At 40.4% G+C, this 26,182-nt stretch overlaps 1 protein-coding gene across 1 annotated transcript in view; it reads left to right on the top strand.

Moving 5' to 3' along the window:
• Positions 1–26,182, top strand: part of lovit (loss of visual transmission) — a 172,837-nt gene that overhangs the window by 61,095 nt on the left and 85,560 nt on the right. Inside the window, exon 5 of the mRNA XM_002058695.4 lies at positions 14,760–15,193. Coding sequence (XP_002058731.2) covers positions 14,760–15,193 — 434 coding nt within the window. The remainder of the gene's footprint in view (positions 1–14,759; positions 15,194–26,182) is intronic.

Below are 26,182 nucleotides of genomic sequence, written 5' to 3' on the forward strand. Positions count from 1 at the left end.
TAAAACCATTTGGTTAGTTCGAAACCTGCGCTTTGGAGTGTTTGCGGCACTGCAGACTTAATTGCCTGCAGGTTCTCTACGCATGCAGAACCAGTCAGTAAGTCATCGACATAAAAGATGTTCCTGATAACAGCTTTAGGGTGTGATGACTCGCTCATCTTGCTTAGGTTTGTTAACTACCATATTGCCAAAAACGGGGCAGGCATTGCCATAAGTTACAGCGTTTAACCTGAAGGACCTCAAAGAGCCAGATGGGTTTTTTCTCCACACAACGAGCTGGAAATTTTTATCTGATTCATGCACGATTACCAGCCTATTTTTGATGTTAGCTATAAACGCATATTTGTGGAGACGAAATCGAAGCAGGGTCGAGTATAGCTCCACTTGAACTGTTGGTCATTCAACGCGATTTGAGACGATGTGCGACAGGACGTAACTTCGTAACTTCGTCGATGTGCCTTGTTGTGTTAAAACACGCTGATGCAGAATGAAGTGGTGTAGAGTGATTACTTGGCATACTTGTAATTTCTGCAATGTTGTATCAACAACTCAACATTCCACCCAACAAATTTTGTTTGCAGAATCGGGCGATTCGGACCTTATTTAATCTTACCGACAGACAGAAGTTCTGTGGCTTATGAAAATATGGATCAGCCAATTACGGGCTCTCAAGGATTTCCAAGTACTGACATTGACCGTACGTAGGCTATCCAATCCTTTTAAATAATTGGCATCGGTGACTTGAAACGCTCTAACAGTGCCTAGAGCTTCACCAGAGAGACATGAGATCAGATGATTGAATTTCTCTTAGCTCGGGATCGCATGATCGTTATGAACAAGTGCTGAACAGGCTAATAAAATTCATGAACTCGGAGTATTTTCCACTATACTTGGGAAGTGCCAGATGTGGAAGACGTGTTCATGGAGCCGCAACGGACCTGCCTCTAGGTTTGAAGAATCCAATGTTTAGATAACGGACCTTAGATGAGCTTTTGTTGTTATACAAAATTCTTTGAGCTCGGCACGGTACTCATCTGTGTCACGAATTTCGACTCAAATCTCATATATTAACGCTGTATCTATACGTGAGACCAGGATTTCTAATCTACAAACTAACTCTGTAAATTCTAGGTTTAATTTACCATTTATAATTTGATCATTCGGACATATTGCGTTGCTTTGTTGAGTCGTCAATAGTTTCTTTAGTAGCCATATTTGACTCTAAATTTATATGAATATAAATAAAAATCGAATTTGCCAAGCTAAATCGAAAAACTAACATGCCAGATCAAAAAAGTGTAAGGAAGCGAGCGTCTCTTGACCGAAGCGCGCCAACAAAAAATGCGTACAAAATTCAGCTGGCTTGCTCTGTATGTGTATATGTATGCGTGTACTGCACTTATATATACAAGCGCTTGTTCTCGGATATCTGTATAATTTACAGTAGTTACGAGCGATGGCATGAGGGGAAAAACGACAACGCCTAAGCACAATGAAATTGTAATAATTAATTTTGACCCTAAATATCATTCGCTCAGAAGCACTTAATTGCACAAATACTAAATTATATATTAATCTCCAAATCATTTAAGTTCATGCGAATTCTAATTATGCTTAACTACTTTACATATGTGCCATGATTTGAAAGCATTGTTTCATAAGCGCAACCAAGTCAATAGAGTTGGACTTTCACTTTTTAGCACCTGCTGTTCCAAGCGTTCCACATTGGAAGCTCCTTTCCTTGGTATTCTTCACCGATGGCAGCAGGACTGATAATAAGTATTGGTCTACGGCCGACGCGATTTAATTTGAATTCAACTGTCCACCCGGTTCGCCATGAAAAATTATATTATTTTATATAGTTTAAAAACGAAATTTGGTGGCTTTAAAAGACAGATTATGTGTTTTGCGTATTCTGCGTATCGTTTTGATATAATTCGAAAACTGACAATTAATTGTCTATGCCAACGATGATGTGGTCTGTTTCTCCATTTCTGGTTCTCACGCAGAGCGCAGCCCGAAGGATATCACTTTCCATTGGGACTGACCCCGACCAGGGACCGTTACCGCCGTAAACTGCTTACCCCCTCCACCCTTTTCAACTTCGTGTTCTTCGGTGCTGATCCGCACGCGGCCCTTGTATCCCCGCCTTCGCTGACGTCTGTCTTCGCCTGCCTTTCCACCCTACTCCTCGTCGAGCACCCTATACGCTTCCATTTCGGCACTCCTACCTCCACACGGTACACCGCTTTATTGGTTGACCGCGCTTCCGGGACTCTTTCCGCGAAACAGACCGTTGTCCCATTCCGAATCCCTGAGTACACCTCCGGGATTACCTCCTCGGGACAGCCCCTTTCCGAATCCGCGGTTTCCCCCTTGCTTTCAACCTTATCTCGCTGCCCACACATCGTATCCTCATGTATATCGTACGGAGGAAGTCCATCCAAGGGATCACATGGTCTAATATCGACGCCATTATCATCAGCGGCACGCAAATCGTGCGACCCGTTAGTCTGACCTTTGCCTTTGCTTTGTACCATCCGTGCGACATCTAGTCTCGATCCGCCCGTTAGCTATATCGTAGCCCGTACCTTTCTAATCTCCCCGTTCTTCGCCAGTTTAGCCGCACAGGCCCCACTAATAAAAGATCGGGTGGCGCCGGTGTTGATCGTCGCCCTACATTAGTCTTCGCCAATCCTGATTGTTGCAACGACACGACCCCTTTCGACTCGCAATGCGTCTAGTGGATCCGGCCTCTGTTTGGCGTTGCTGGCCACCCGCTCCCGGTCCGGGTGGCGCCGCTGCCCGTTCTCTGAGCTGGTCGCCTACCGGTGACTGTTCCACCGGCAGTTCCCTGATAAATGGCGGTAGAAGTACTCTAGGCGGGTTGTCCACCATGTTTGTCGATAGCGCCCGTCCGACGCCCAGATATGTGCCCATGCTACTCCCTAGCCCAGAGCGCGGGTAGTGTTAACTCTGCTGCCTTATACCACTAACCAAACAACATATACATTGGACAGTCGGAGTACGGCGCCCCATCGCCCCTTTTCTGTGCGGTTGGTCCAAAGTCGCATTCGTTTTCGTTCGGGTTCATTAAACGGTATCACTGCTTTTTTTATTACCCCGTACAGCAGAAAACTGCTTTGGCTTTTTTTGTCTTTATGTGTATCTGTCCGCACAAGTCGGTGGCCTTCTTCCCTTTTGAAGGGACGAGTAATATGAAATATAGAAAGAAAATATACCACGTCGCTACGAAATTTATGCATTTTAGCTCGTTATCGTTGGTAAGGGTACCTAAGCGTTGCCATGTGTGCATTCAAAATATTTTGGGCTCGCTATTCACGCATACTTACATATTTTGCAGATGATTTGAACAATTTTTGCGCTTGTGTGCCTGTTGCTTGCCTACCTGTCCCCAATGCAAATTGTACAAGTTTTGAAGTTTTTGTGATATTTCGGGCGCTAAAACACACACATATACAAATATGTGTGAATGGACAGATCATGGGCGCCTTCTTTTTCGGGTTCGAATTGATGAATGAATGTTTACCCCTTATTACCTGCAGCAGCCCGTTGGGTCGAAAAGGTTAACTTTTGGCAGGCACCTACATCTGCATTGGTACATAGGTCAAGTGACTGATAGCCTCAATGATTTTATGAATAATTTTCATAAATTTTGTCTGTTAATTTCGACCGTTAAATGCAGTACAACTTAGAAAATCACAAGAAAAAAAGTTTGCAAAAACTGCTAAAAATTAGACTTCTTGACAGTTTCCAGTACAGGCACTGTTTTAGTTCTCTTATTTTTATCACCCACAAACAAAATGGAACTGCATACCAGACAAGCATTCCGTTATTAGGTGCCACGCTCACTCCACTTCGTGTTACCGTGCTTACAATTATGTGTCACTCTTACATTATTTTTGTCTTATGTGTCGAGTCATTTCACTTCACCTCGTTTCGCTTTTATTTTTGTTTTTTAAAAGCACATATATTTATATATATATTTTTTTCTCTAAAATAATGTTATCTACCATGCACAATTTCGTTGCGTGCCGAAACGTTTTGCCCCACGGTGGGCTTCGACGTCAGCTCATTCGTTAGCACGCACACTGTCCGCACGCTCCGCTCAAAGAAATTTATGATTGTCCGTTAGTTTTCGGTTCTCTGCTTTGCTATTTTCCTTCTGTTGTCTGACTGTATGCACTGTGTGCATTGGCTGCCGACACACCAGTTGGACTCTAATACTGGCCTTATTTCATACAGCGGACAGCTAACTTTTCACCTGTCTGCTGCCTTCGAGCCCAAAACGATCACTCTGGTGTTACTTTCGTGGGTCTTTAGTTCACGTTAGTGCCACGCCTCTTGTAAAGTTTTTAGAACTCAGTCTACCTAGGTCCAATCTACAAGAAATTTGTAGACTGATGAGACGCGATGCTAGAAGGGGGTAGGGAGCTGATGAGATCGCTCCACTACAAAGAAATTAAGTTTAAGGAGAGGGGAAAACCGCAGAGATCGCTCCGCCGCGGCGAGGGCTAAGGTTGATAGCCGTGATGGATGCTGCTGGGATAGAGAACAGATTGTCACTATTCGGTCTCGATTACCGAATGATTAGTAAAGTAAATGAAAACCCTTGGTGTTCTCATTCTTTAATTTGCTTACACAAAAAAATGTATGGCTCTTCTGCACTGTATGTTCTCGAAAATCTTTTTTAACCTCGCGGCCGTCCCTTAGCTTGCCTAAGTTTTGTATCTCTCTGTCCGCACATGCGATACTTATGATCGCTTTGCCAAAAGTGAAACTGCTGATCAACCCCAAAGTCTCACGAGCCTTAAGACTATAAGCTCCTCCGCTCCTCCTGTTAATATTTTTCGAAGCCAGAGTCATAATCGATATCCTATATTCATATTGATATTCATATCTGTTTTCTTCTTCATTGTGATTTTAGAGTTATTTTTATTCTTAATGTTTCTTATTATATTTATTTCCCTATTGTGACTGTTGGATTCTGCAGCTGTCGCATTAAATTAATAAGAGCAAATAGCGTAAAAAGAGGTCGTACACTTAGTTTAGTGAAACAGCTGTTCATTATAGGCAATGTTGGATAGAATCCAATGTACTTGTCGCAGCTGCTACAATAAAGAAATTTATATTCTTTTTTATCTGATCCACTTGTTCGTTCGTCGATGATCCTCGCGAAGCAAAGAAATATATCTGAGTCACGGCCAAATAACTTTACAACTAATTTTAATTTGATAGAATATAACTTATTATAACGTGTTGTATATATATATATATAACGTGTTGTATATATAACTTCTTATAACATCGATTTTAATTTTGGCTTATGCTTCAAAATAGTTGCTAAAATACATTGGCAACTTAACTCTCTCAGACTCAGCATCACAGACGCCGGTACTTTCACGCTCTTTCTTTTGTAAAATCTTTCGTTGGCTCATCTCGAATACATAGATTGTACACAAGCAGCTGCACAGTTCGTCACGTTTTTTGTGTGCCTTGTTTTAGTGTTCTGATTAAGCGCGTGTGAAGATTAAATTATGCGAGGCAAGAGCACAAGTGATATGAAAGTTAACGAGTAACCCTCGCTGGTTAAGCCCTTTATGTTTATAGTTACCCTCGTTTGGGTATTCTGCTGACTAATCAGTGCAATGCTCCGCTACAAGTAGTCGCTGGCAACATGACACTTACCTATGTCGAAAGTTGAATTGCTTATCAGTTACCTTTAATTTTCAGACCCAACAATATTTAGTTTCTGTACAAGTCAGGAAGCATGCTGCTTCTTCAAATACATTGCAGCGGCTGTTGCCGCAAATAATACATTTTCTTTCATTGCGCCTCAAGGCCAGCAATTGGATAGCTTGTAGCTACCTCCAGAGATCCTACTTCATCCTTGCCAACCTGGTCTTCAGGGATCCCGCTAGCGGATCATCCCTGCACACACGTATATCTGCCAGCGACGCAGACTATGCATAATTTGCAGGCAAGCAGAGTGTTTTTTCTCAAGTGCAGGGCGGCTGCATTGCTCGAGCTCTTGTGCCGTCGACTTAGAAGTGGCTTTATTTGTAATCTAACAAGTCTGCTCTCAATGCCGCGTATAACTTGCCAGCTGACCTTTGATGAAATTGGTAGCATATTATGCGATGATTTTAAGGAGGCGGTAGCTAGGGTTGAAGCTCGCATTCGTGAAAATATTCAGCGACGTCATTCTAACGCCCCGTCCCATTCTACATTTGTTGGTCATGTTAAACCAAACTTTGATTTCTCCATTTTTTTTAATCTAAGTTATCCGGTGGCTGTACCGAATATTCGAATTTTAACACGATGTTTGAGTCAGTCGTCGACGAGGAGCTGTCGGATATTTAAAAGTTGCAGCATCTGCGCTCATACTAGTCTGGCCCTGCGTTGGATTCGGTTCGATCGTGGGAGTTTTCGGTGTCAATTATTAGGTGGCTCTGGATATTCTAAATAAAAGATTTATTAATAAGCGTCTTGTTTTGAAGGCTTAGAAGAGCCATAGTCTAAGCCAGCAAAGAAGAATTTGAATATGACAAGCAATTTACCAATAACTTCTCCCACTTCCCCGTTTGCCTTTGAAGCGGAGTGCAAAGTTGTGTCGTTTTTGTTAGGGAAATCGGTGATTTCTCAGCCCTGTACGGAAATTGCATCTGATGGATCAGTGCTCAGCCTTCATCAAGGCGTTTCTGAATTTTAATCACATGTTGAGAGGTGGTCCAAAACTAATGGCCTGTTGCAAACCACCACAACTATTAAGCATATTGTATTTGATGGCACTGCGGTAAATGACGGATATTCTATAAATTATTTGCTGATGGCGGCACCCATCATTCAAACTAAGTTGTTCCACATTCTGATCCGATTTCGAACGTATTCAGTTGCTCCGACACTTGAAATTTTCAAAATGAATCGCAAAATTTCTTTACGCAGGGTCACAGTTGGGTCGCCAATGTCTTTTAGAATGTGTTTTGTAGCTTTAGTCAAGGATCAGAACCAATTTTATCTTTTTATAATAACACGTAATATTAAGTTTCATTAAATCAAATTTAATGTTATCTGGCTGTGGATCAAATATTTGTTTGCTTCGCCTTGATCAGCAACTAACGAACACGTGGATGGCATAAAAGAGAATCTGCGTTTTTAAAGTCGCTGCGACAATTGCAAAAAAGGCTGTCGAAACTTGTTTACAATGAATAGCTGTTTCACTAAACTCAGTGTACGACCTCTTTTTACGCTTGCATAAATGTTTGCTCAGTACTGCAGTGCAACATACTCCCCCTGTTGGAAGTCCGACTTCCAACAGAATCGAACTTCCGACTAATAAAAGAAAGGTCCGCAATAATCTTGTATGGAATCCGTCCACCCGTATATATGATTCATACGATCGCATCTATAGATCTAGAGATTTGTACGATATTTATTAATTGCATTTTGGGCGTAAGGGTGGCCTAAAAATTAAATATACTTTATCCTGGTATATTTTACCCCAGCATTCCTCGTTGAACGTATAAAATACATGCTCTCAAATATATTTTAAAATTAGTTTAAGCCCGATCGCACGGTAAGCATTATATTTCTTACTCCGGGCAATCGGCTGATCGGCTTGTTAGAATTAATAACTATTTGTTCTATTCCGTTTTTCTTAGACCTCTAGGCGTATTTAATTTTGCTTCGCCAATAACACTGTAAGCAACGTTAGCTTGGATGTTATATTTTTAAAATATAATCAGAAGCATTGAACGTATCTTTTTAGTTTAATGAGAACTTAAAGTACTTGAGGGGAAGACTCACCGCAGTGAAGCCCTAGCAATGAACAGTTAAATTGTGAATTGATAAGTTTTTGTGTATTGTGATACGCAATAGATACTTTGGTAAATATAAACAGAAAAAAAGTCAGAGGGAGTTTCGTCTAGAGCATAGCCCTTTTATTCCAACACAAAATTAAGTTCGCGTTACGCGCTCGTTTGTAGTTATATATAACAAAAAGAGAGTCTTAATGAAAAAAAACGAATTAGAATTGAAGCACAGAAAACAATACAATTGCAATTGCAATGCTGTTCATCGCATTCAATAAGGACACGCATGATAGAGAGATTCTTGGAATCTGATACGATGAAATTGTCGCCAGTGTCTTATCGTCTTATCGTGCTATAGAATATTTGTATTTCCTCTAAAAGTCAATTGCAGTTAAACTGTGGCTTATATGTGCGGGCATCATAAAATGGCTTATTTAATGGCTTAGGTAGTAGCGGGGAGGTGTTGATAGCTTTATAATGAAAAATACTAGAAAGTCTGCTTTTCAACATCGTGCTCTATTGGCTCTTTGGTAGTCAGATCGTCATTGTCCTCTGCTACAAGCTCAACGATGTCACTGCTATCCACCTCTAGCTTAAGCTGGTCAGCCAAAAATATAATTTCGTTGGTTATTTGATCCGTAGATACTGCGTTTAGCCTTCTCAAATTACATTCTGTGAAATTGTGGCACCTTGCGTATGCTTTTCGTTGATACATATCAGAAGCAATCTTTCAACATCAGCGAGAATTTGTGGTCGTTGCGAAGAAACTCTTGATATACCATTTGAAGCATTCACCAGCTGAAGCTTATCCTTTCTCTTGAGCATAGTGGAAATCGTTGATTACGATAAGTTAAACGTACGACCTAAATCAGCCACATCCCAACCTTGTTTATATTTTTCAATGATCTTGAGTTTAATTTCAATAATTATTTTGGCTCTTTTATTTTTCTCTTTCTCCGTATCTTTTTTTGTAGTGATTTACGTATGTTATTTTGTAATTTGTATAAAAACAAAATTTACAAGTTCCCGACTATGGGAAACCCTGAAACCTCTTATTCCAACACAAAATGCAGGTCGCGCTACGCGCTCGTTTGAATTAATAAAGATTTATTAAAAAAAATAAAGTCCCATCGGAATTGTTCGAACTCAGAAATAACTGCACTACTTGCCGCCGTCTCTACTCAACAGCCACATCAGCAACAAAAATAAAATAGTTTCCTCGGTAGGGCTCGAACTCGCGACATACTACACGACTTACCACCGCCTCAACTCAACAGCCACTCCAATAATTGGGTCTTGTTGAGAAATAAACGGATTTAAAAAGTGGTACAGAAAGCAATACATTCCAAATTGCAGAGCTGTTGATATAATTCGAAGCAGAAGCCCATGAATGTGTATGTATACATGTATACAGATATTCTTCGAACTGCACTAGCTTCAAACACGTGTTGCCTTATCCGATCTTAATGACATTTTCTACAGTATATCTCATTGTACCATAGAATATTTGTGTATTCTCAAAAAGTAAATTGCATAAAAATTTCGGCTTGAATTTGCTGGCAATACAAGTTCGGTTATTAACTTGACTTAAAGCTCTGGGGAAGTAGTGGGCAGGTGGCGATAGTTATAAAATGAAAGATACTTGATATAGATATGTATATACTATTCTAGAATAAACATTTCACCTTTGTAGACTCTAACTCTAAATATTTAGCCAATTAGCTCATAAACAGGATTTCGATATCGATTTTTATCGATTGCGATAGAAGCAAACTGCTCATGGACTAGGAGGACCTACAGCTAGAATTTCAAGTCTCTAGCTCTTATAGGTTTTGAGATCATTGCGTTCATACATACGGACGGACGGACGGACGGACAGACAGACAGACATGGCTAGATCGACTCGGCTATTGATGCTGATCAAGAATATATATACTTTATGGAGTCGGTGATGCTTCCTTCTGCCTGTTATATTTATTTGGATTTCGCACAAATACAATATACCCTTATACCCATTTTTGATGGGTTCAGGGTATAATAATTAGATGTAAAAATATATAGAAAACAAGTGTACAACAATTTGCTACAACTCTATTGAGATTCAAAATGCTTACCGTTTTTCTGGATAATTTTCAATGTGTGTTTGCTAGTTCGCGTTTAATATTAGGTCTTACCGGACACGATAGCATCGACAATCTACCATTACGTTACTCCCTTTCTTAGGAGACGGAAAATGTATGATATTTTCGAAATGGTGGGAAAAGATGAAGTGTTTACGGACACTTCAAAAAGTCTTAAAACAGGTTTGCATAATGCTGCAGCGCAATATCTAAGCAAGCAAGCATGAATACCATCATAGGCAGGTGAATAAACCGGCTTGATAGTGTTAAAGTCGCTAAGAAGCGAACTTTCGGTAATAATGGGATTTAAGATGCAGTTTGTAACTGATAAGGATAAGGCTGATTTTTATTATACATAGAGGAGGAGTAGTTAGTTTGAAAAAAGGTAGTCTTTATAACAGATGAAATTTATCATCAAAAAGTTTAATGGCAATATCAATGTCTGCACAATTGTACAGTTGGGACCAGTCGACTTGCAGAATAAGATCATTAAACTTATGAAAATTAGCCTTTCTGAAACAACGTATACGTTCAGCTAATTCAGATTTCGTGTTACGGACTAGGCTATTAAATCAATGAACATTACCAAAGTTGGATGAAATGGGTCTGCAGGAAAAGTTAGCGGTTTGCTCCTGTGCACAACACTGTAGAACGAATTCAACACGAAAACAAGTAAGAGGTTCTAGTCGGATGCTCCCGACTAGGGGATACCCTGAACCCTCTTATTCCAACACCAAATAAATTAATAAAAAAAAGTTCCCTTGGCAGGGCTCGAACTCGTAACGGACCGCATTACTTGCTGTCGACTCTATTCAACAGCCACACGAGCAAAAAAAAAAATAATAATACTTTCCCCGGTAGGGCTCGAACTTGCGACAGACCGCGCTACCTGCTATGCCTCTACTCAGCAGGCACACCAACAATTAAGCACTTATGATAAAAAAGGAACTAAAATAACATTACAAAAAAAGATGCAATTACCATGCTGTTGGAATGCGAAGCAAACGCGCATGAATGTGTGTGTGTACATGTATACAGAAATTCTTAAAGCTGCTGCCCCATTCAATTGCGCAGTTGCATATAACTTTGGTTTTTCCTAGCCGATCTTTATGAAATTTTCTACAGTATATCTTATTGTACCATAGAATATTTATGTATTCTGAAAAAGTCAATAGCATTTAAATTGTGGCTTAAATTGGTTGGCAATAAAATTTGGGTTATTAATTTGATTTATAGGTCTGGGGTGGTAGCGGGGAGGTGGCGATAGGTATGAAATGAAAGATACTTGAAATATCTGGAAGCAACATATCATGTTTGGTGGCTCTAGCTCTTATTATTTACCCAATTTAGTAAAAAAAACAGGATGTCGATATCGATTTTTATCGATTGCTTGGAAACGGAGTAAGTTATCGATTATCGGAAACAAACTCGATCAAATACATCTAAAATTTCAGTCTCAGTCTCTAGCTCTTATAGGTTCTGAGATCCTTGCGTTCATACATATGGACGGACGGACGGACGGACGGACGGACAGACGGACGGACGGACAGACAGACGGACATGGTTAGATCGACTCGGCTATTGGTGCTGATCAAGAATATATATACTTTATGGGGTCGGAGATACTTCCTTCTGCCTGTTACATACATTTGGATTTTGCACAAATGCAATATACCCTTATACCCATTTTTAATGGGTTCAGGGTATAATAAGATCAAGAGATCTGTTTCTTGAGTTGCGCACACGATTAATCTGCCGTAAGGACAGTTCATGCAGACCATCAATAAATTCGTTTGAGGAAGATGGCAACAAAAAGCTTAAGTCTAATGGCGATGACCACTCGACAACTGGAAGATTAAAGTCCCCAAGAACTACTAAAAGGTCGCATTAAGAAAAGTTTTATAGGTGGACAAGTTAGATAGACGCGGTATATAAGAAGACGAAATATATAGGGAAAAATCCAAATACAATTCCTACTGCCACCAACTCAGTCTCTGAGATGGAAAGATCAATGCGTTCCGACGAAAGAGTAGACTCAACCGCTACAAGTACTTATCCTCAGACTCGCTAAACTTGATCACACCTGTAACTGGTGTATTTGGAGGTGCAAATTGAAGAGTCTGAGATGTCCGGCTTTAATCAGGTCTCAGTGAAAGCGATAATTTGAAAATTAAAAGCTAAAGAGTCTAAATACAGGTTAGCGAGTTTAGATTTAAGACCTCTAACATTCTGGTAGGCAAGCTCGAAAGAAGAAATTAGTTTTTTGACACAGCAACTAAAAGTTGTTGGAGTCCGATTTTTCTTTTTGGCTTTATATTCTTTTACTATTACGTTTTCCGGCCATAACTCTTTACAACAAATATTAGTAAATATTTCTGGCGGAACACTTATTTTAAAGGACGCAATAGGAAAACTTAAATTTACTCACCATTATACCTTGAGCTTAAATTTTTGCCGGTATAAAGGCTTTTATATCATCTGATGAGAAGTGAGGGGCAAGCCTAAAAATACAAATATGTCTCTTCGGTGGAACACCGACTACAGGCTTAGGCGCCACAGGCAGGATGGTGGGAACACTATCAACTGTGCTACCTAAAACAGCCGGAAGTCCGGACGAGGAGCCTTCTAGCGGCTGTTGAAAAATTAATCGATGTCTCACATTTCGGTACAGAATCAGTATCCACAGCGGATCTACCAGCTACTGGAGTAACAAACGAGATGAGCTTCTGTGTAATCGGTGTAGAAGGCTGCTGAATTGCAGTTGGAGGTTGAAGGGTGTTAGGCAACGTCAAATCACAAGGAGTGGGCTTTTTAGGCCCAAGAGACTCATCCAATAGTTAAGGGCTTTTAATTTACGGCTCAATCAGAGAGAAGTTCAATTGGAACGAGTTTTCACAACAAATTAGCGAGTTGTCAAGTCATGTCAAAGTCACGTATGTCGCAATCCAACAAATCAAGGTCTTTAAACACGTAGAAATTATCCTTAATACAGTCCTAAACTTTGAGGCGATTTTTGCGCACTTTTTTTATACCCTTGCAGAGGGTATATTCAACAGCCGAGTCATTATAGCCATGTCCGTCAGTTTCTATGCGAACTAGTCTCTCAGTTTTAAAGCTATCTTAATGAAACTTAACAGAAGTCCCTAGCAGCACATATGTCAACCAGCCGAATCGGACTCCTATATCATATAGCTGCCAAAGGAACGATCAGTCGAAAATTAAGTTGTATGAAAAAAACATTTTGTGTTTCAAGATGTCTTGATGAAACTCGGCATTTATTAGTTTTACTACACTCCTCATATAGTATATGCAAAATCCTATTAAGATCGGACCACTATATCATATATCTGCCATAGAAACGATCGGTCGAAAAGTAAGTTGTTGTATGAACAACATTTTGTTTTTTAAAATATCTTGACCAAACTCGGCATTTATTAGTTTTACTATACTCCTCAAATATACGGAAAATCCTATTAAGATCGGTACACTATAGCATATAGCTGCCATAGGAACGACCGGTCGAAAATTAAGATGTTGTATGGAAAGCTTTTTGTCATTCAAGATATTTTGATTTAAAGATTTCACTATGCTCTCTTCATTTTTGCAAAATCTCTTTTACATCGGACTACTATATCATATATCTGCCATAGGAACGATCGTTCGAAAACTAGGTTTTTGATTAAAAACCTTTTTTGTTTATCGAGATATCTTGCCCAAACTCGGTATTAACTATTTTCCCTGTGCTTCTTAGATACGGGCAAAGCACTATAAGCATTATGAAAAGGTTGGGTCTGCAAGGGTATTAGATCTTCGGCGTGCCAAAGATAGCCTTTCTTTCTCGTTTTAGTATACAATGATAAACGCCCAAGGCAAGGTAATCTATCCATCTTACAATACTACGATGGTTAGAAAAGAAAGTGACCTTGCTAACAAATAAGGAAAACATGTTTCACGCCATGGCAATGGCGAGTAGCCTTTGGCAGAAATTTTGAGAGGACGAACTAAGGATATTTATCTCTGGCTTGAAGCGTAACATTTAAGACGACTTTTATGCAACTCTGCCACCGGATATGCCCTCAGAATTTTTTAGCATATTCAAATTGCTCTGTGTGGTATCGCATAGACTATTTGACACAATTCTTTCAAAAAAGTGCCATAATAATAATATTGAGAGGCGTACCCAGAACGTTTTCAAGTTCGTCAACTATATACTTTACTACATATGCTTCCTCAAATTTTAGTTGTAGGGCAATGAAATCGCTAAAAAGTGATTCTCTTTCTCCAATCGAGCGGCTTTGCAATCGTTTAACAACCTCGTGATTGGACATCACAGGGTCGAATAGGAGAATCACTTAGTTCCGGTTGACTAATGACTAGGAAAAATTGCATGGTCGGCTCGACATCGTTGATATCCATTACTCGGGGATTCTTCTCCGGCGACACGCAATCTCTCAGCAATCTAGACGCTGTGTTGCACACAGGGACTCCTTTCTCCACAAGCAGCGGCTTTAACTCTAATTTTATCAATTTGATCATAACTGTGTAAAAAAATTAATCATAGAACTTTCTCGTTTTCCTTATGAATTTTATGAGTCGGCGTTACCTCGTGTTACTTTCTTCTTTTCTTAGAGTGCCCAGCTTATTTACAAAAAATATATAAATATATGACTAAAACTACTATATCTTTACAACTCTAGATATTGGCTGCTGACCTTTAAGAGTTTAAAATAATGTTCTTTGTTTATAGTATGTAATATTTTTTTATAATAAAATTTTTATTTTACATTTCATTTTCAAATTTATAAAGCTGACACCCCCAGTGACATCAGAAAGCCCTTGCGCCAATAAAGAGAACTTTGACGAAACTTCATTTATTGAACATCAGGAACCATTGAAACAATCAACAGATGAACCTGTGGCCGATTTTTCTATGCCGCAAAACGATGTGGAAGTTCAGTCTTTATCGCATTATTTACTTTCTATTGTGTACATGCCGTACTCCCTGCGCATAGTTTGTCTCACAAATCTTTTTTGCTGGATGGCACATGTATGCTACTCGCTTTATTTTACCGACTTTGTCGGGGAAGCTGTATTTAATGGTGATCCCAGAGCTTTGGAAGGTTCAATTCCTCAACGGAAATACGAGGAGGGTGTTCGCTTCGGATGCTGGGGTATGGCGATGTATTCCCTTTCCTGCGCCTGTTACTCTCTGGTCATTGATAAACTCATTCAACGTTTCAGGTAAGTCCACTTTTGAGTATTATCTTAATATAAACGGTTTTAAAATATTTAAAACCTAATACCAAGGACACTTGCTGCAAAGTCGTACTGGAAAGTCGATTTTATATGCGAGTTTGACAATTGTAACTTATAAATGTTGTATTTGGCGACCTGTCCATTGTATAGTTTGTTAAGGTGGCTGGCTCGCGGTCCGGGTTTGTTTTAATAAAACAATATATTTCGGCTGCTCTTCGGCAACCGTCTTCAGGGCACTAACACAAAAACAAAAAAGTAAGAGGTTCTAGTCAGAAGCTCCCGATTAGGGGATACCCTAAACCCTCTTCTTCCAAAATCAAATGCATATATATATCCTAGTTTAGAAGCTATATGTCAAGTTGGGGACACTAGCTCTTATTATTTACCAAAATTTCCCAAAAACAGGATATTGATATCGATTTTTATCGATTGCTTGGAAAACGGAGTAAGTTATCGATTATCGGAAACTAACTCGATTTGCGCAGGCACTAGGAGCACCTACATCTAAAATTTCAAGTCTATAGCTCTTATATGTTCTGAGATCCTTGCGTTCATACATACGGACGGACGGACGGGCGGACGGACAGACAGACGGACATAGCTAGATCATCTCGGCTATTGATGCTGATCAAGAATATACATACTTTATGGGGTCGGATATGCTTTCTGCTGCATGTTAATACATTTGCGTTTTGCACAAATACAATATACCCTTTTTAACCATTTTCAATGGGTTCTGGGTATGAAAATAGCAAATTATCTCGAAGACATCTTTTTATGCTGAAAACTTATATGATTTTATGCTATTAGCGCGTGCTTCAAAAGAGGCAGCACCGGAAAGTAGTGGCTACAATTTGCGTCGATACATTCCATATAATGAGCACCAGACACCAGTTACTAGGAAGGAATAATTGGGACCAATGATCTCAAGTTTCTGTAATTGAGGTAGTACTAGAAGGTAATCGCTATAATATGCGTTGACATCTGACCCGTACAGTGGAAGCCAGCCACTATTTACTTGTGAGGTATGCTATTGACTTACTTCTTAGCTTCACCTTGTGCTTGTCGGAAAAAACGGATTATTTTCGGGGGCAACAACAGGCTTGACAGGCAAAAATTTAAAGGCAAATCTAACAAATTGGACCATCAGTCAAGAATTAAAGCGGATCCCTTTTGCAATGAAATGAGGACAAGTTAAAGCCATTTCGGATTAAGGAATCTAAACTAAGTGTTAAGTATGAATGCTAGATATGGGAATTCAAAACTGATATTTCATAAAGCCAGTAACCTGATATTAAGTTGTCTACATATGAACCATCTTGGCGTAGTCAAAACAAAGACACTCGCAAGATCTATTTAAACATGTAAGAAGCTCTAGTTGGGAGCTCCACCCTTTGGCAGGGTTCGCAACTGACTGACTGTATGCATTAGTTGCTGCCCACTCCAAGCAACAGCCACACCAGCCAAAAATAAAATAAGGCGCAAATTCGTGACAGACCGTACCTCTTGCAATGCCTATATTCGACGAACATACCAATAATATTTTTTAACGTATGTTGCTGTTCTTCTGTAAATGAAACACACTTCTGTTGCAGAAGTTCCATACGAGTTCCAGGATACACTCTCCATAAAGATAACTATCCTAATGACGGCCCACAGGAAAGCACTGCTATACTGATAAATAGTAATATTAAACACTATTTCATAAACTCAATCACATTTAGTTACATGCAAGTAGCAATCATCACAGGTCGATCTAGTGCTGGCGTATATATATTGTCTTACCAGCTACATTTCCATCGGAATTAATGAACTTCATGATCTCGTTGTCTCGTTGGGTAACAAAAACATAATCGCTGGAGACTGGAATGGAAAACATCACTCTTGGGGCAACGTCAGAAGCTGCAGCAGAGGTAACGCTCTGCACATAGCCATGCTCTCCAATTAAATCAACTTACTGGTAACTGGTAGCGCTACCCACGTCCCAATTCATCGGGGCTGGGCTCCAAATATGCCATGCAATGATTCGTATTAACTCACGATACGAACTATTGTCGTATTATCTGCCTCTACAATTCGACACGCTGGACTCACTAGAATATCACCCTGCTGCGGCAAGACTTTTTTCCAGGGGTGCTGCTATAGGATTAACCATGGCTTACAACTATCAACTAAAGAGCAGCTAGAAGACTCTATAGAAAAATTAAACTATTTAATGAGACTGCTGATCCTATTTCTCATCAACGGCGCCGGGACAATCACGCACCTCCACAGCACTGTGTAAGCTCACAGATCCTGTTTTGAAAGCCGCTTCTTTGGGAGATTAAAAGAACTTACCTGAAACTCTACATCCGAACTTGAGATATCGCCAATAAAGCTCAGTGGAATCGCATTGGGAATATTCTTCAAAGGCTGCTATAAAATATACAGAGCAAGTGGATAAGCCACAAACTATCTGGAGCAGAGCCTAGAATTAAACCTCTGGAACCTTACTCGCAATATAACAAGACAGCCATTCCAAATGGCAGCCTACATCAGGCCTATTGAAGCAGCAGAAATTGCCAACTGCATCATAGGCCAAAATGTACTGCGTCGCCGCTTTTCTTTCGTTCAGCAGACATTCGACAGAGTATTGCATGACAGCTTAAAATTAAAATTAAGACACCTGCTTCCAGTGCCGTATTACCTTATACTAGAATCATTCCTTTCTAAAAGAACCTTCTGTGTCTCCTGCAAGAGTGATTTTTTAAAAAGATAACACATAAAAGCCGGTGTTCCACAAGGAAATGTGCCAGGACCTGTGATATACATACTTTATATATACAAAATGCCAAGTCCGACAAGAAGTCAACACAATACCGACCCACCTCCAAATATACTCATTGCAACATTTGCCGATGACACAGCAATATTAGCTGAAAATCAATGGAGTATGCAGCCACAGACGACCTGCGAGAACACCTTACTCTAATTCAAGAGTGGACAATACGGTGGAACATTAAAAACAATTACGCAACCTCTTCCACTGTCTTGTCCACCCTACGAAGCAACAGCTGTCCAGGCATATTTTTCGACCACCAGCTTATACCGCAAGCAACAAGTCACAGATATTTTGGCATTACGCTGGACAAAAGGTTAACCTGGGCATCACACTTATCCAGCACGGCAATCAAGGCTAAGGCAAAACTTGATTAGCTCATTGGACAAAAGAGCTCACTACGATTGGGTTGCAAACGCTCTATTTTCAAGAACATCGTGGCACCCATATGGAGCTATGGCATTCAACTCCGGGAAACTGCTTCAAAAACACAGCTGATCAAAATCAGGAAAGTTCAGTCGATGCAGCGAGACGCATTAGTGGCCTCCCATGGTACGTGAAAAACTCGATGATTGAAATTGACCTCAAACTCACCAAGATAGGAGATGCCCAGTCCATCACCCTAACGCAGCTGCAAGACAACTCCTACAAACAAGAAGACTGAAAAGATTCAGAACCGCCGAGCTACCAAATAGGAAAATTCAATAGCAAAAATGAACAAAAATTAAATTAAATTAAAAATTAACTCACACACTATCTCAGACAATCTCAGACCTGGCGAAGATTAACACACATAAATGAGATCTTATTGCACTGATCAAAATAATAAAATGAAAGAAAAAAATAAATAAATACATGTACTAAGCCAAATAAATATAACAAAATAAAGTCGCTTAACACGGACACAATTAAGGAAAGCGAAAAACAATTTAGCACACGCAAGCAGTATAGATTACGCTTAATGCAAATTAAAAATATAAGACGATCTGTCAAGAATAAAGGCACATCCCTTTTGCAATTAAAAGAAGGCAGTTAAATCCGTTTGGGATTAAAGAATCTTAATTATCCGTTATGTATGAATGCGCTATATAATGGTACAGAACTGTTAATTCAAAAAGCAGGTAACCTGAAATTCAGTTATATTCAGTAAGTTACACTTAGGTTTGTGTTTTTTTTTTAGATCGGACGTAAAAATTGCAGTCTTGAGTGCGTATGCGCGTTTGTGCACCGCTCACTTGTTTCAAAAATACAGGATGTTTTTGTAATGAAGGGTAAAAAAATTAAGTTTATCTTTTATTCAACCTGCTGGAAAAAAATAATAAAATAAAAAAAAAAATGGCTACAAACAACCGGACTCAAGGCGAAAAAATTCATTCGCCAATCTATCCGCCGCCGAACAGCTTAGCAACCTCCCCTACTATTATGATCCACTAATGTCGATCGGCTCAATGGAAGCAGACCACTTGAAGATTTTTACCGATACAACGAAGACATGCCCGCCAGGAGAGCAAATCGGAACGGCACCTCCACCTCGCGGTCAGCCGGTACTTGGTACCTGCATTAGCATGGCGCTGTCAGCACAACGACAGCAAAAACCACTAAAACCACAGCGTCATTCAGCAGCGGCTGCAGGACATCTGTCTCAACTGGCACATGCCGAGCCAACTGGCACATGCCGAGCCGCTCTAAAACCCACAGGACATCTGTCTCAACTGGCACATGCCGAGCCGCTCTAAAGCCCATCGCGACCCTCTCCAACGCAACGAGCTCGTTTTCCCAATCAGCCGCAAATAATGGCTACCCAGTTGCATCTCGGATCGTGGAACGCTCGCGGCATCCTTCAAAATTTTAATGAGCTCAAATTTTTTCTGAGAAAACATGATGTAATTATTATGCTCATCTCAGAAACACATCTACACACAAACTTGTACTTAACAATGGAGGGGTACGTCTGTAACCGTGCGGATCACGCAACAGGACGCGTCAGAGCTGCTGCTGCAGTATTGGCAAAACAGGATTTTGCACACTACCATTTGCACACAGTGACCTTCACAGAGACAGCTGTCTGCTATCAGTGAAGACTCCCTACCTACCACCTAACATCACCTGGAAACAAGTTGAATTTGGCTCTCTGTTTGACCAGCTTGGCCCCAAATTCATTTTTTATTTTTATATTTTATATACATGGGCATCCCCAACAGCGTGCTATCGATTTGCGAAGAGTACGATCTTCCGACCACCTGCTACTCCTTACAACGATCAATACGGCTATACAAAGGATCGCCCCATCAGCCTTTTACTTTTGGGAAATTTCTGGAGAAATATATCCTTAGAAGCATCCCGGAAGTTACGGAGATGAGACATGCAATTCCAACTCAGGCACGGTACACCTGAGCAACTTCATCGGGTAGTTAACTTCATACTAAGCACAAAAAAGAGAATGCGGTGGCAACATATCTCGATGTGCGGGTGTGGCACGCAGGTCTTCTCTCCAAAAATCAACGACAAACTTAATCGGTAGCTATTTAGCATCTTTGCGAGCTTCCTAACTGAGAGAACAATTCAAGTGGTGCAGGATGCCGTAGCCTCTCAAACCAAACGCATAAAAGCCGGCTTTCTGCAAGATAGCGTTTTGGGGGCCACTTTATTTAGCCTGTTTACATATGACATGTCTACTGCAAATGCTAGCACACTGCAAATGCTAGGCAGGAACTTCTGGTGGCCATATTTTCTGACGACACGGCAATCCATTCAAAGTACATTTGTGTTTACGTGGCAAATGACCTCCTACAGGAGTACCTCAAGCGGTTTGAAACCTGGGCTTGTAGATGGAATATCGCAGTGAACCCTAGAAAATGCTTCACGGTTACCCATTCTCTACTCAAGGATTCTTTCTTTATGGTGATCTTCTTGATGAAAATCGTGAACTTAAGTACCTAGGATTCACTCTAGACGGACGACTTACATTTATTAGGCACGTCTCTATAGTATCAGACAACATTAAATCCAAGGTAAGGCGAATGAGCTGGCTCCTTAACTCTAACAACAAACTTTCGCTCAGAAGCAAAGCCCTCATCCTTGCATCTGTGTGGCGCTATGGGCTCCAAGTCTATGGTATAGCGGCAAAACCAATTCTGAACAAAATTCGCATCATTCAGTCAAAAACCTTTCGCAAAATTACTAGAGCCAATTGGTTTATTCGCACACGCGACATCGCAAAGGACCTCAGGGTACCAATGGTGGGCGACGTAGTCAACAGACAAGGGGCGAGCTACTCAACAAAGCTGCGCAACCATCCTAACGTCCTGGCAAGGAACCTGCTAAGAAGGCGACTGAAAAGGACCTACCCAACTGACCTAGTCGATCGATATATAAGCTGCAATAAGTACCCCTCAACATGTCCCTGTAAATATACGTGTATATGTCTAATATGTTAAACTATTTGTGATTTCACAATTTTCGTCAAGCTAAGTAATAACGTATACCAGATTGTGAAATATACATGAAATATATTACTTAAAAAAAAAAAAACAAAAAATACCAGTAAGTAAGTAAGTACCAGAGTTTACGCTCCATGTATTGGAGACTGCGACAGCAGTCTGGAGTAGAATCCATATACCCCGCTGGCCCATCAAAAATCATCATAAATTGGTATTGGTTTGCAATGAAAAACATAAAGTTTCTGTTCGTTATCACGAAACTAGCAAATTAGTCCATATTAATGAACTAGTAAGCACTGAGATAATGGCAGAAAATGTTGAACATACGAATTCAAACAAATCATGCAATGAATTGGCTTTGAGCATGTAATGATGTACACTCACAAGTTCCAGCATTATTGAAATAGTAAAGTAATGAGCCCTATTCCAGAATTTACGACTAGGGGAAAGCATAACCCATTTCTATCAACACCAAACGCAGCTCGTGGCACGAGCCCGTTTGCTTTCGGCTTGATAAAAATGAATTTAGTACATGGAAGAGGCTCTAGTCGGGAGTTTCCGATTAGGGGATACGCTGAACTTTCTTCTATCAACACCAAATGATGCTCGCGCGGAGAACTCGTTTGCTTTAGGAATTATAACGAAAAATTTAATAGAAACGATAGATCAGGATTTGTATATCGATTATTTGGGTACAGGGCAAGTTATTGATAACCGGCAAAAAAAAATCGTACTGCGCGGGTTCTAGGAGGACCTACTTTCAAAATTTCAAGTCTATTACAGGTTCTCATAGGTTGTAAACTATTAAAGACACTTGATCCTTTTGTCCATTCCCTGGACTTAGAAGGTGTGTCGTAGCTTTGTGATATATTAGAGTAGATGAAACAACATACCATAGCGCAAAGCTCCAACCCCAAGCAGAATTCTGTCCAAGTTCTGGAGTCTCTGGAGAACTCGCTCTCTATCCCTTTAAGGAACTTTAAGATGTCCTTGCTTAGATGGTGCAGATACTGGAGACTTAGCACCATATGTGACCGCATGTATTCAGCAGCGGGGATGATGCGACACCAGAAAACTGGCTGGATGTTGTAGCGGTTAACGAGTCGCTTACCAGCGCATAGCGATGAAATGTGCCGACATTTGCCCCGGCTACTCTGTTTTCGCTGCCTCGACTGTAGCTGCCAGTGGCCGTCCCGTCATTTAGGATAACGCCATCATCTACCAAGGTTAGTGAAATGAGCCCTGAACGCAAGAGCCGCAATAAACTATTCTCAAAAATTGATTTCAACAGTGAAAAACACCAAATTGCTATCGAGCAAGAATATGTCCCAAAAACTGTAATAAAATCTTCCACATTCCAAATTCTTCATTGAGGGACTAAAACTTCGATTTTGTTTATATAGATGATATTGCGGTTGCATTAGACATTATGTATCCGAATGCTTTCGTATGACCTAGACGTTTTCATCTCCAAATCAACTCTAAGAAATGTCCTTTGGGTTCAGCTGTTGAGTTAGCTCAACACGTCACGTAACCAAACAGCCATAAAATGCAATTGACTTTTTCAGAATATACAAATATTCTATGGAAAAATAAGATATCCTGTAGAAAATTTAATAAGGATCGGTTAAGAAAAAACCAAAGTTATATGCAACTGCGCAATTGAATGGGGCAGCAGCTTTAAGAATTTCTGTATACATGTACACACACCCACATTCATGCGCGTCTGCTTCGTAATGTTATTTTAGTTCTTTTTTGTATCATAAGTACTTAATTTTTGGTGTGGCTGCTGAGTAGAGGCATAGCAAGTGGTGCGGTCTGTCGCTAGCTCGAGCCCTACCGAAGAAAGTTTTTTTTTTTTTTGCTGGTGTGGCTGTTGAGTATAGTTGACAGCAAGTAATGCGGTCAGCTGCGAGTTCGAACCCTGCCTAAGGGAACTTTTTTTTATTAATTTATTTGGTATTGGAATAATAGGTGAACCCTATTCCCTAGTCGGGAGCTCCTGACTAGAACCTCTTACTTGTCTTATCATATAATTGTATTCAAATCAGATTTAAATTCATGATCGTAATTCATTACACATGACGTTAAAATAACAACGTTGATATAAAACTTAACTCAATACGGGTAAAAGAATACATAAGCGAGATCAAAGCTCAAAATTAAATTTAAATAAAATGTCTGTAATTACGAAGGCTGATAAGGAGTGCACCCGCTGACTATATCTGCGATTCATTCAATATTTATAATTTACATAGGGTATTCTTGATAATATTTGATAGGTTGGCTATTACCTTTTTGTTCTTTCACACTGTGCTCACTACTTTAGTGCAACCCAACGATGACAGAAGGCCTTGACGACAATGATGTAACAATTATATTAAATGTTGAAAATCCGTGAGAGTGTGCACACTGGTTAGCTATCCACCAGATCTGCGCTAAAGAAGGTTCAGGAATATATAGGATGCACACATGGGATGCCTGCTACGGTTTTGATTAGTCTGGTGTGATGGTAGATTCAGGTGTTAAGGTATCTAAGGTATCGACTTAGGTCCTCTGCAGTTTTCCGAAACAGGGGTACACCACAACCATTACAAAATACACGATGAGCTTTTCAACATTCTTGATATATGTGTTTCTTTTTCTCTCAGTTCCAGCATATCAATTTTTCCGGAGATTGTATAGCATTTATATCTCCAGTTTCTACCAGATTCTGCGTCAAGTTCGTCCTTGTGCTGTCATCGCCGACTTCCCCGTTGTGGTTTAATTGGCCGATAAATTGGCTCGGAAGGATAATTCGAATAGAATGCTTTAAACTTGTGGCATACTTTGCGCAATGTGGCTAGGTACGAATCTTAATTCTTTTTTTAGGTTGCGTTTGACATTGTTTACTTAGTCTGCGTCTGACATTGGTTCCCGTGACAAGGCAAGAATCGCATCTAAAGATTCATCAAAGCTTTCGGAACCTCGTTGTTTGCGTCATTTAACTTGTCTTTCATGTTTTCATCTGATCTGTGGTCTTTATATCTTTCTCGCAAGCATGTGTACAAATTATGAGTCTTTTGAGTGTATTGATTAAGTTACATTTATTTGTCGCCCGTTTGGCAATTATGTTTTACGCTGACGACCTGGTGCCGGAGTACTGACGTGTTGAGCTAACGAAGTTTATTTCAGAACTAAAAACATGCGATACAATTCTTAGGGCTTTAAGCTAACAGAATATGATTCTTAAATTATTTATTCGTTCATAGCGGCCACGCAAATATGCTGTGCCTGCCGGCTATGCAACGACATCCGGCCCAATGCTTATTCAGCAATTGTGGTCGGAGTCATATTCTAGCCAACCGTTCGTTGACTCCGCCCAACTACTCCCCCTTTAAGACCAAGGCCGCCCTCGGCCGACCCTATTTCTGCGATCACTTCTCTTAACTGTAGCGCAGACTTTCTGGCGCTGGTGATTCGCCAAAACGCAAGACCGATGCCGATGAGCAAAACGCGTGGTATGCGCCACGATGCATATTATCTGGTATACGTCTCTGCTACCGAGGTCCTCTTTGAATTTCTGGATCTCCTCGAGGTTACTTTCACTCAATCGGTAAAGGTACCGAAGACTGAGGATATCCCGGCTGGCCGTGATATTTATTAAGGGGTGTTAGCAGTATCTTATTCTGCACGTTGTTGTGGTTGATGAATAAAGTTCCGTTCACCGCAGCGCGGTCGATGAAGGTGATGAGGTGCGTGCCATGTACCCAGATATCGGTAGCGTTGTCCACTTGCACTTTCGCTGGCCTGTCATTTACGATGAGGATTCCGTGATTCCGTGAAAGTGATAGCGTCTAAATTGCTTGGCTGGATTTCGCAATTCGCTATCCCGCGTGCGTGGAGCTCTCTGGCGCATGAACTCCCAGATGCTAGATGACAAAATGTGGCTCCCGGGGAGGCGGTGCAATTGTCGAGAGCATGCGTTTCCCCATCGTAATCTGCCACTACGTTAAATTTATTTTTCGGAAATTTAATAATAAAATAAAGGATGTTAACGGACTGTAAAACTTTCACGGACGCAACGGACATAAGATTCCCTATGGGAGTGTTACTGGGTTCCTCCAGCGAAACTGATGCCAAATCTGAATGATCGAGAATGTTTGGGCTAACAATGTTAACCTTTGCAAGAATTATTGCCAGCATTAGATTTTGCAACTTCATCATTAACATTCGATTTCTGGCCAGCAATATCACATATAAATGCCAATATCGGCTTGAGTGTCTTTAGTTGTTTTGAGAATTTGATTGACAGTAGAAGTAAGTTGATTAATTTGTACCTGGATTCTTGTGTTAATTTCTATTTGCTTATTGTTTGAATTAATTAATTGTGGCTCAACGAACCGAGTTTTTTTCTAAATCACCGGCATTCGGTGTGCCTGCCACTCCTGGCCACTCTGTGGTACGCGCCCAACGCCTCTAGTAAATCTCGGAGGTGATCTGCATCCACGCTCAGAAGCTTTTTCATATGCGACTGTGGGAACATGTTATTCAATTTGACCGTTTCTTCTACCACACGCATGTATTCGCTTAATGTTTAACGTAGGCGTATTCTTCCCACACTAGGACACGGCCATCAACAATGGGGATGTATTTGGACTGAGAGTAGTCCGACGCGTGCTGAAGTCAAGGACAGGAAGAAGGGAAGGACAAATCCAAACCTGTGGAGTGAAGTTT

Source organism: Drosophila virilis, chromosome 2, assembly GCF_030788295.1.
Source record: "Drosophila virilis strain 15010-1051.87 chromosome 2, Dvir_AGI_RSII-ME, whole genome shotgun sequence".
Lineage (NCBI taxonomy): Eukaryota > Metazoa > Arthropoda > Insecta > Diptera > Drosophilidae > Drosophila > Drosophila virilis.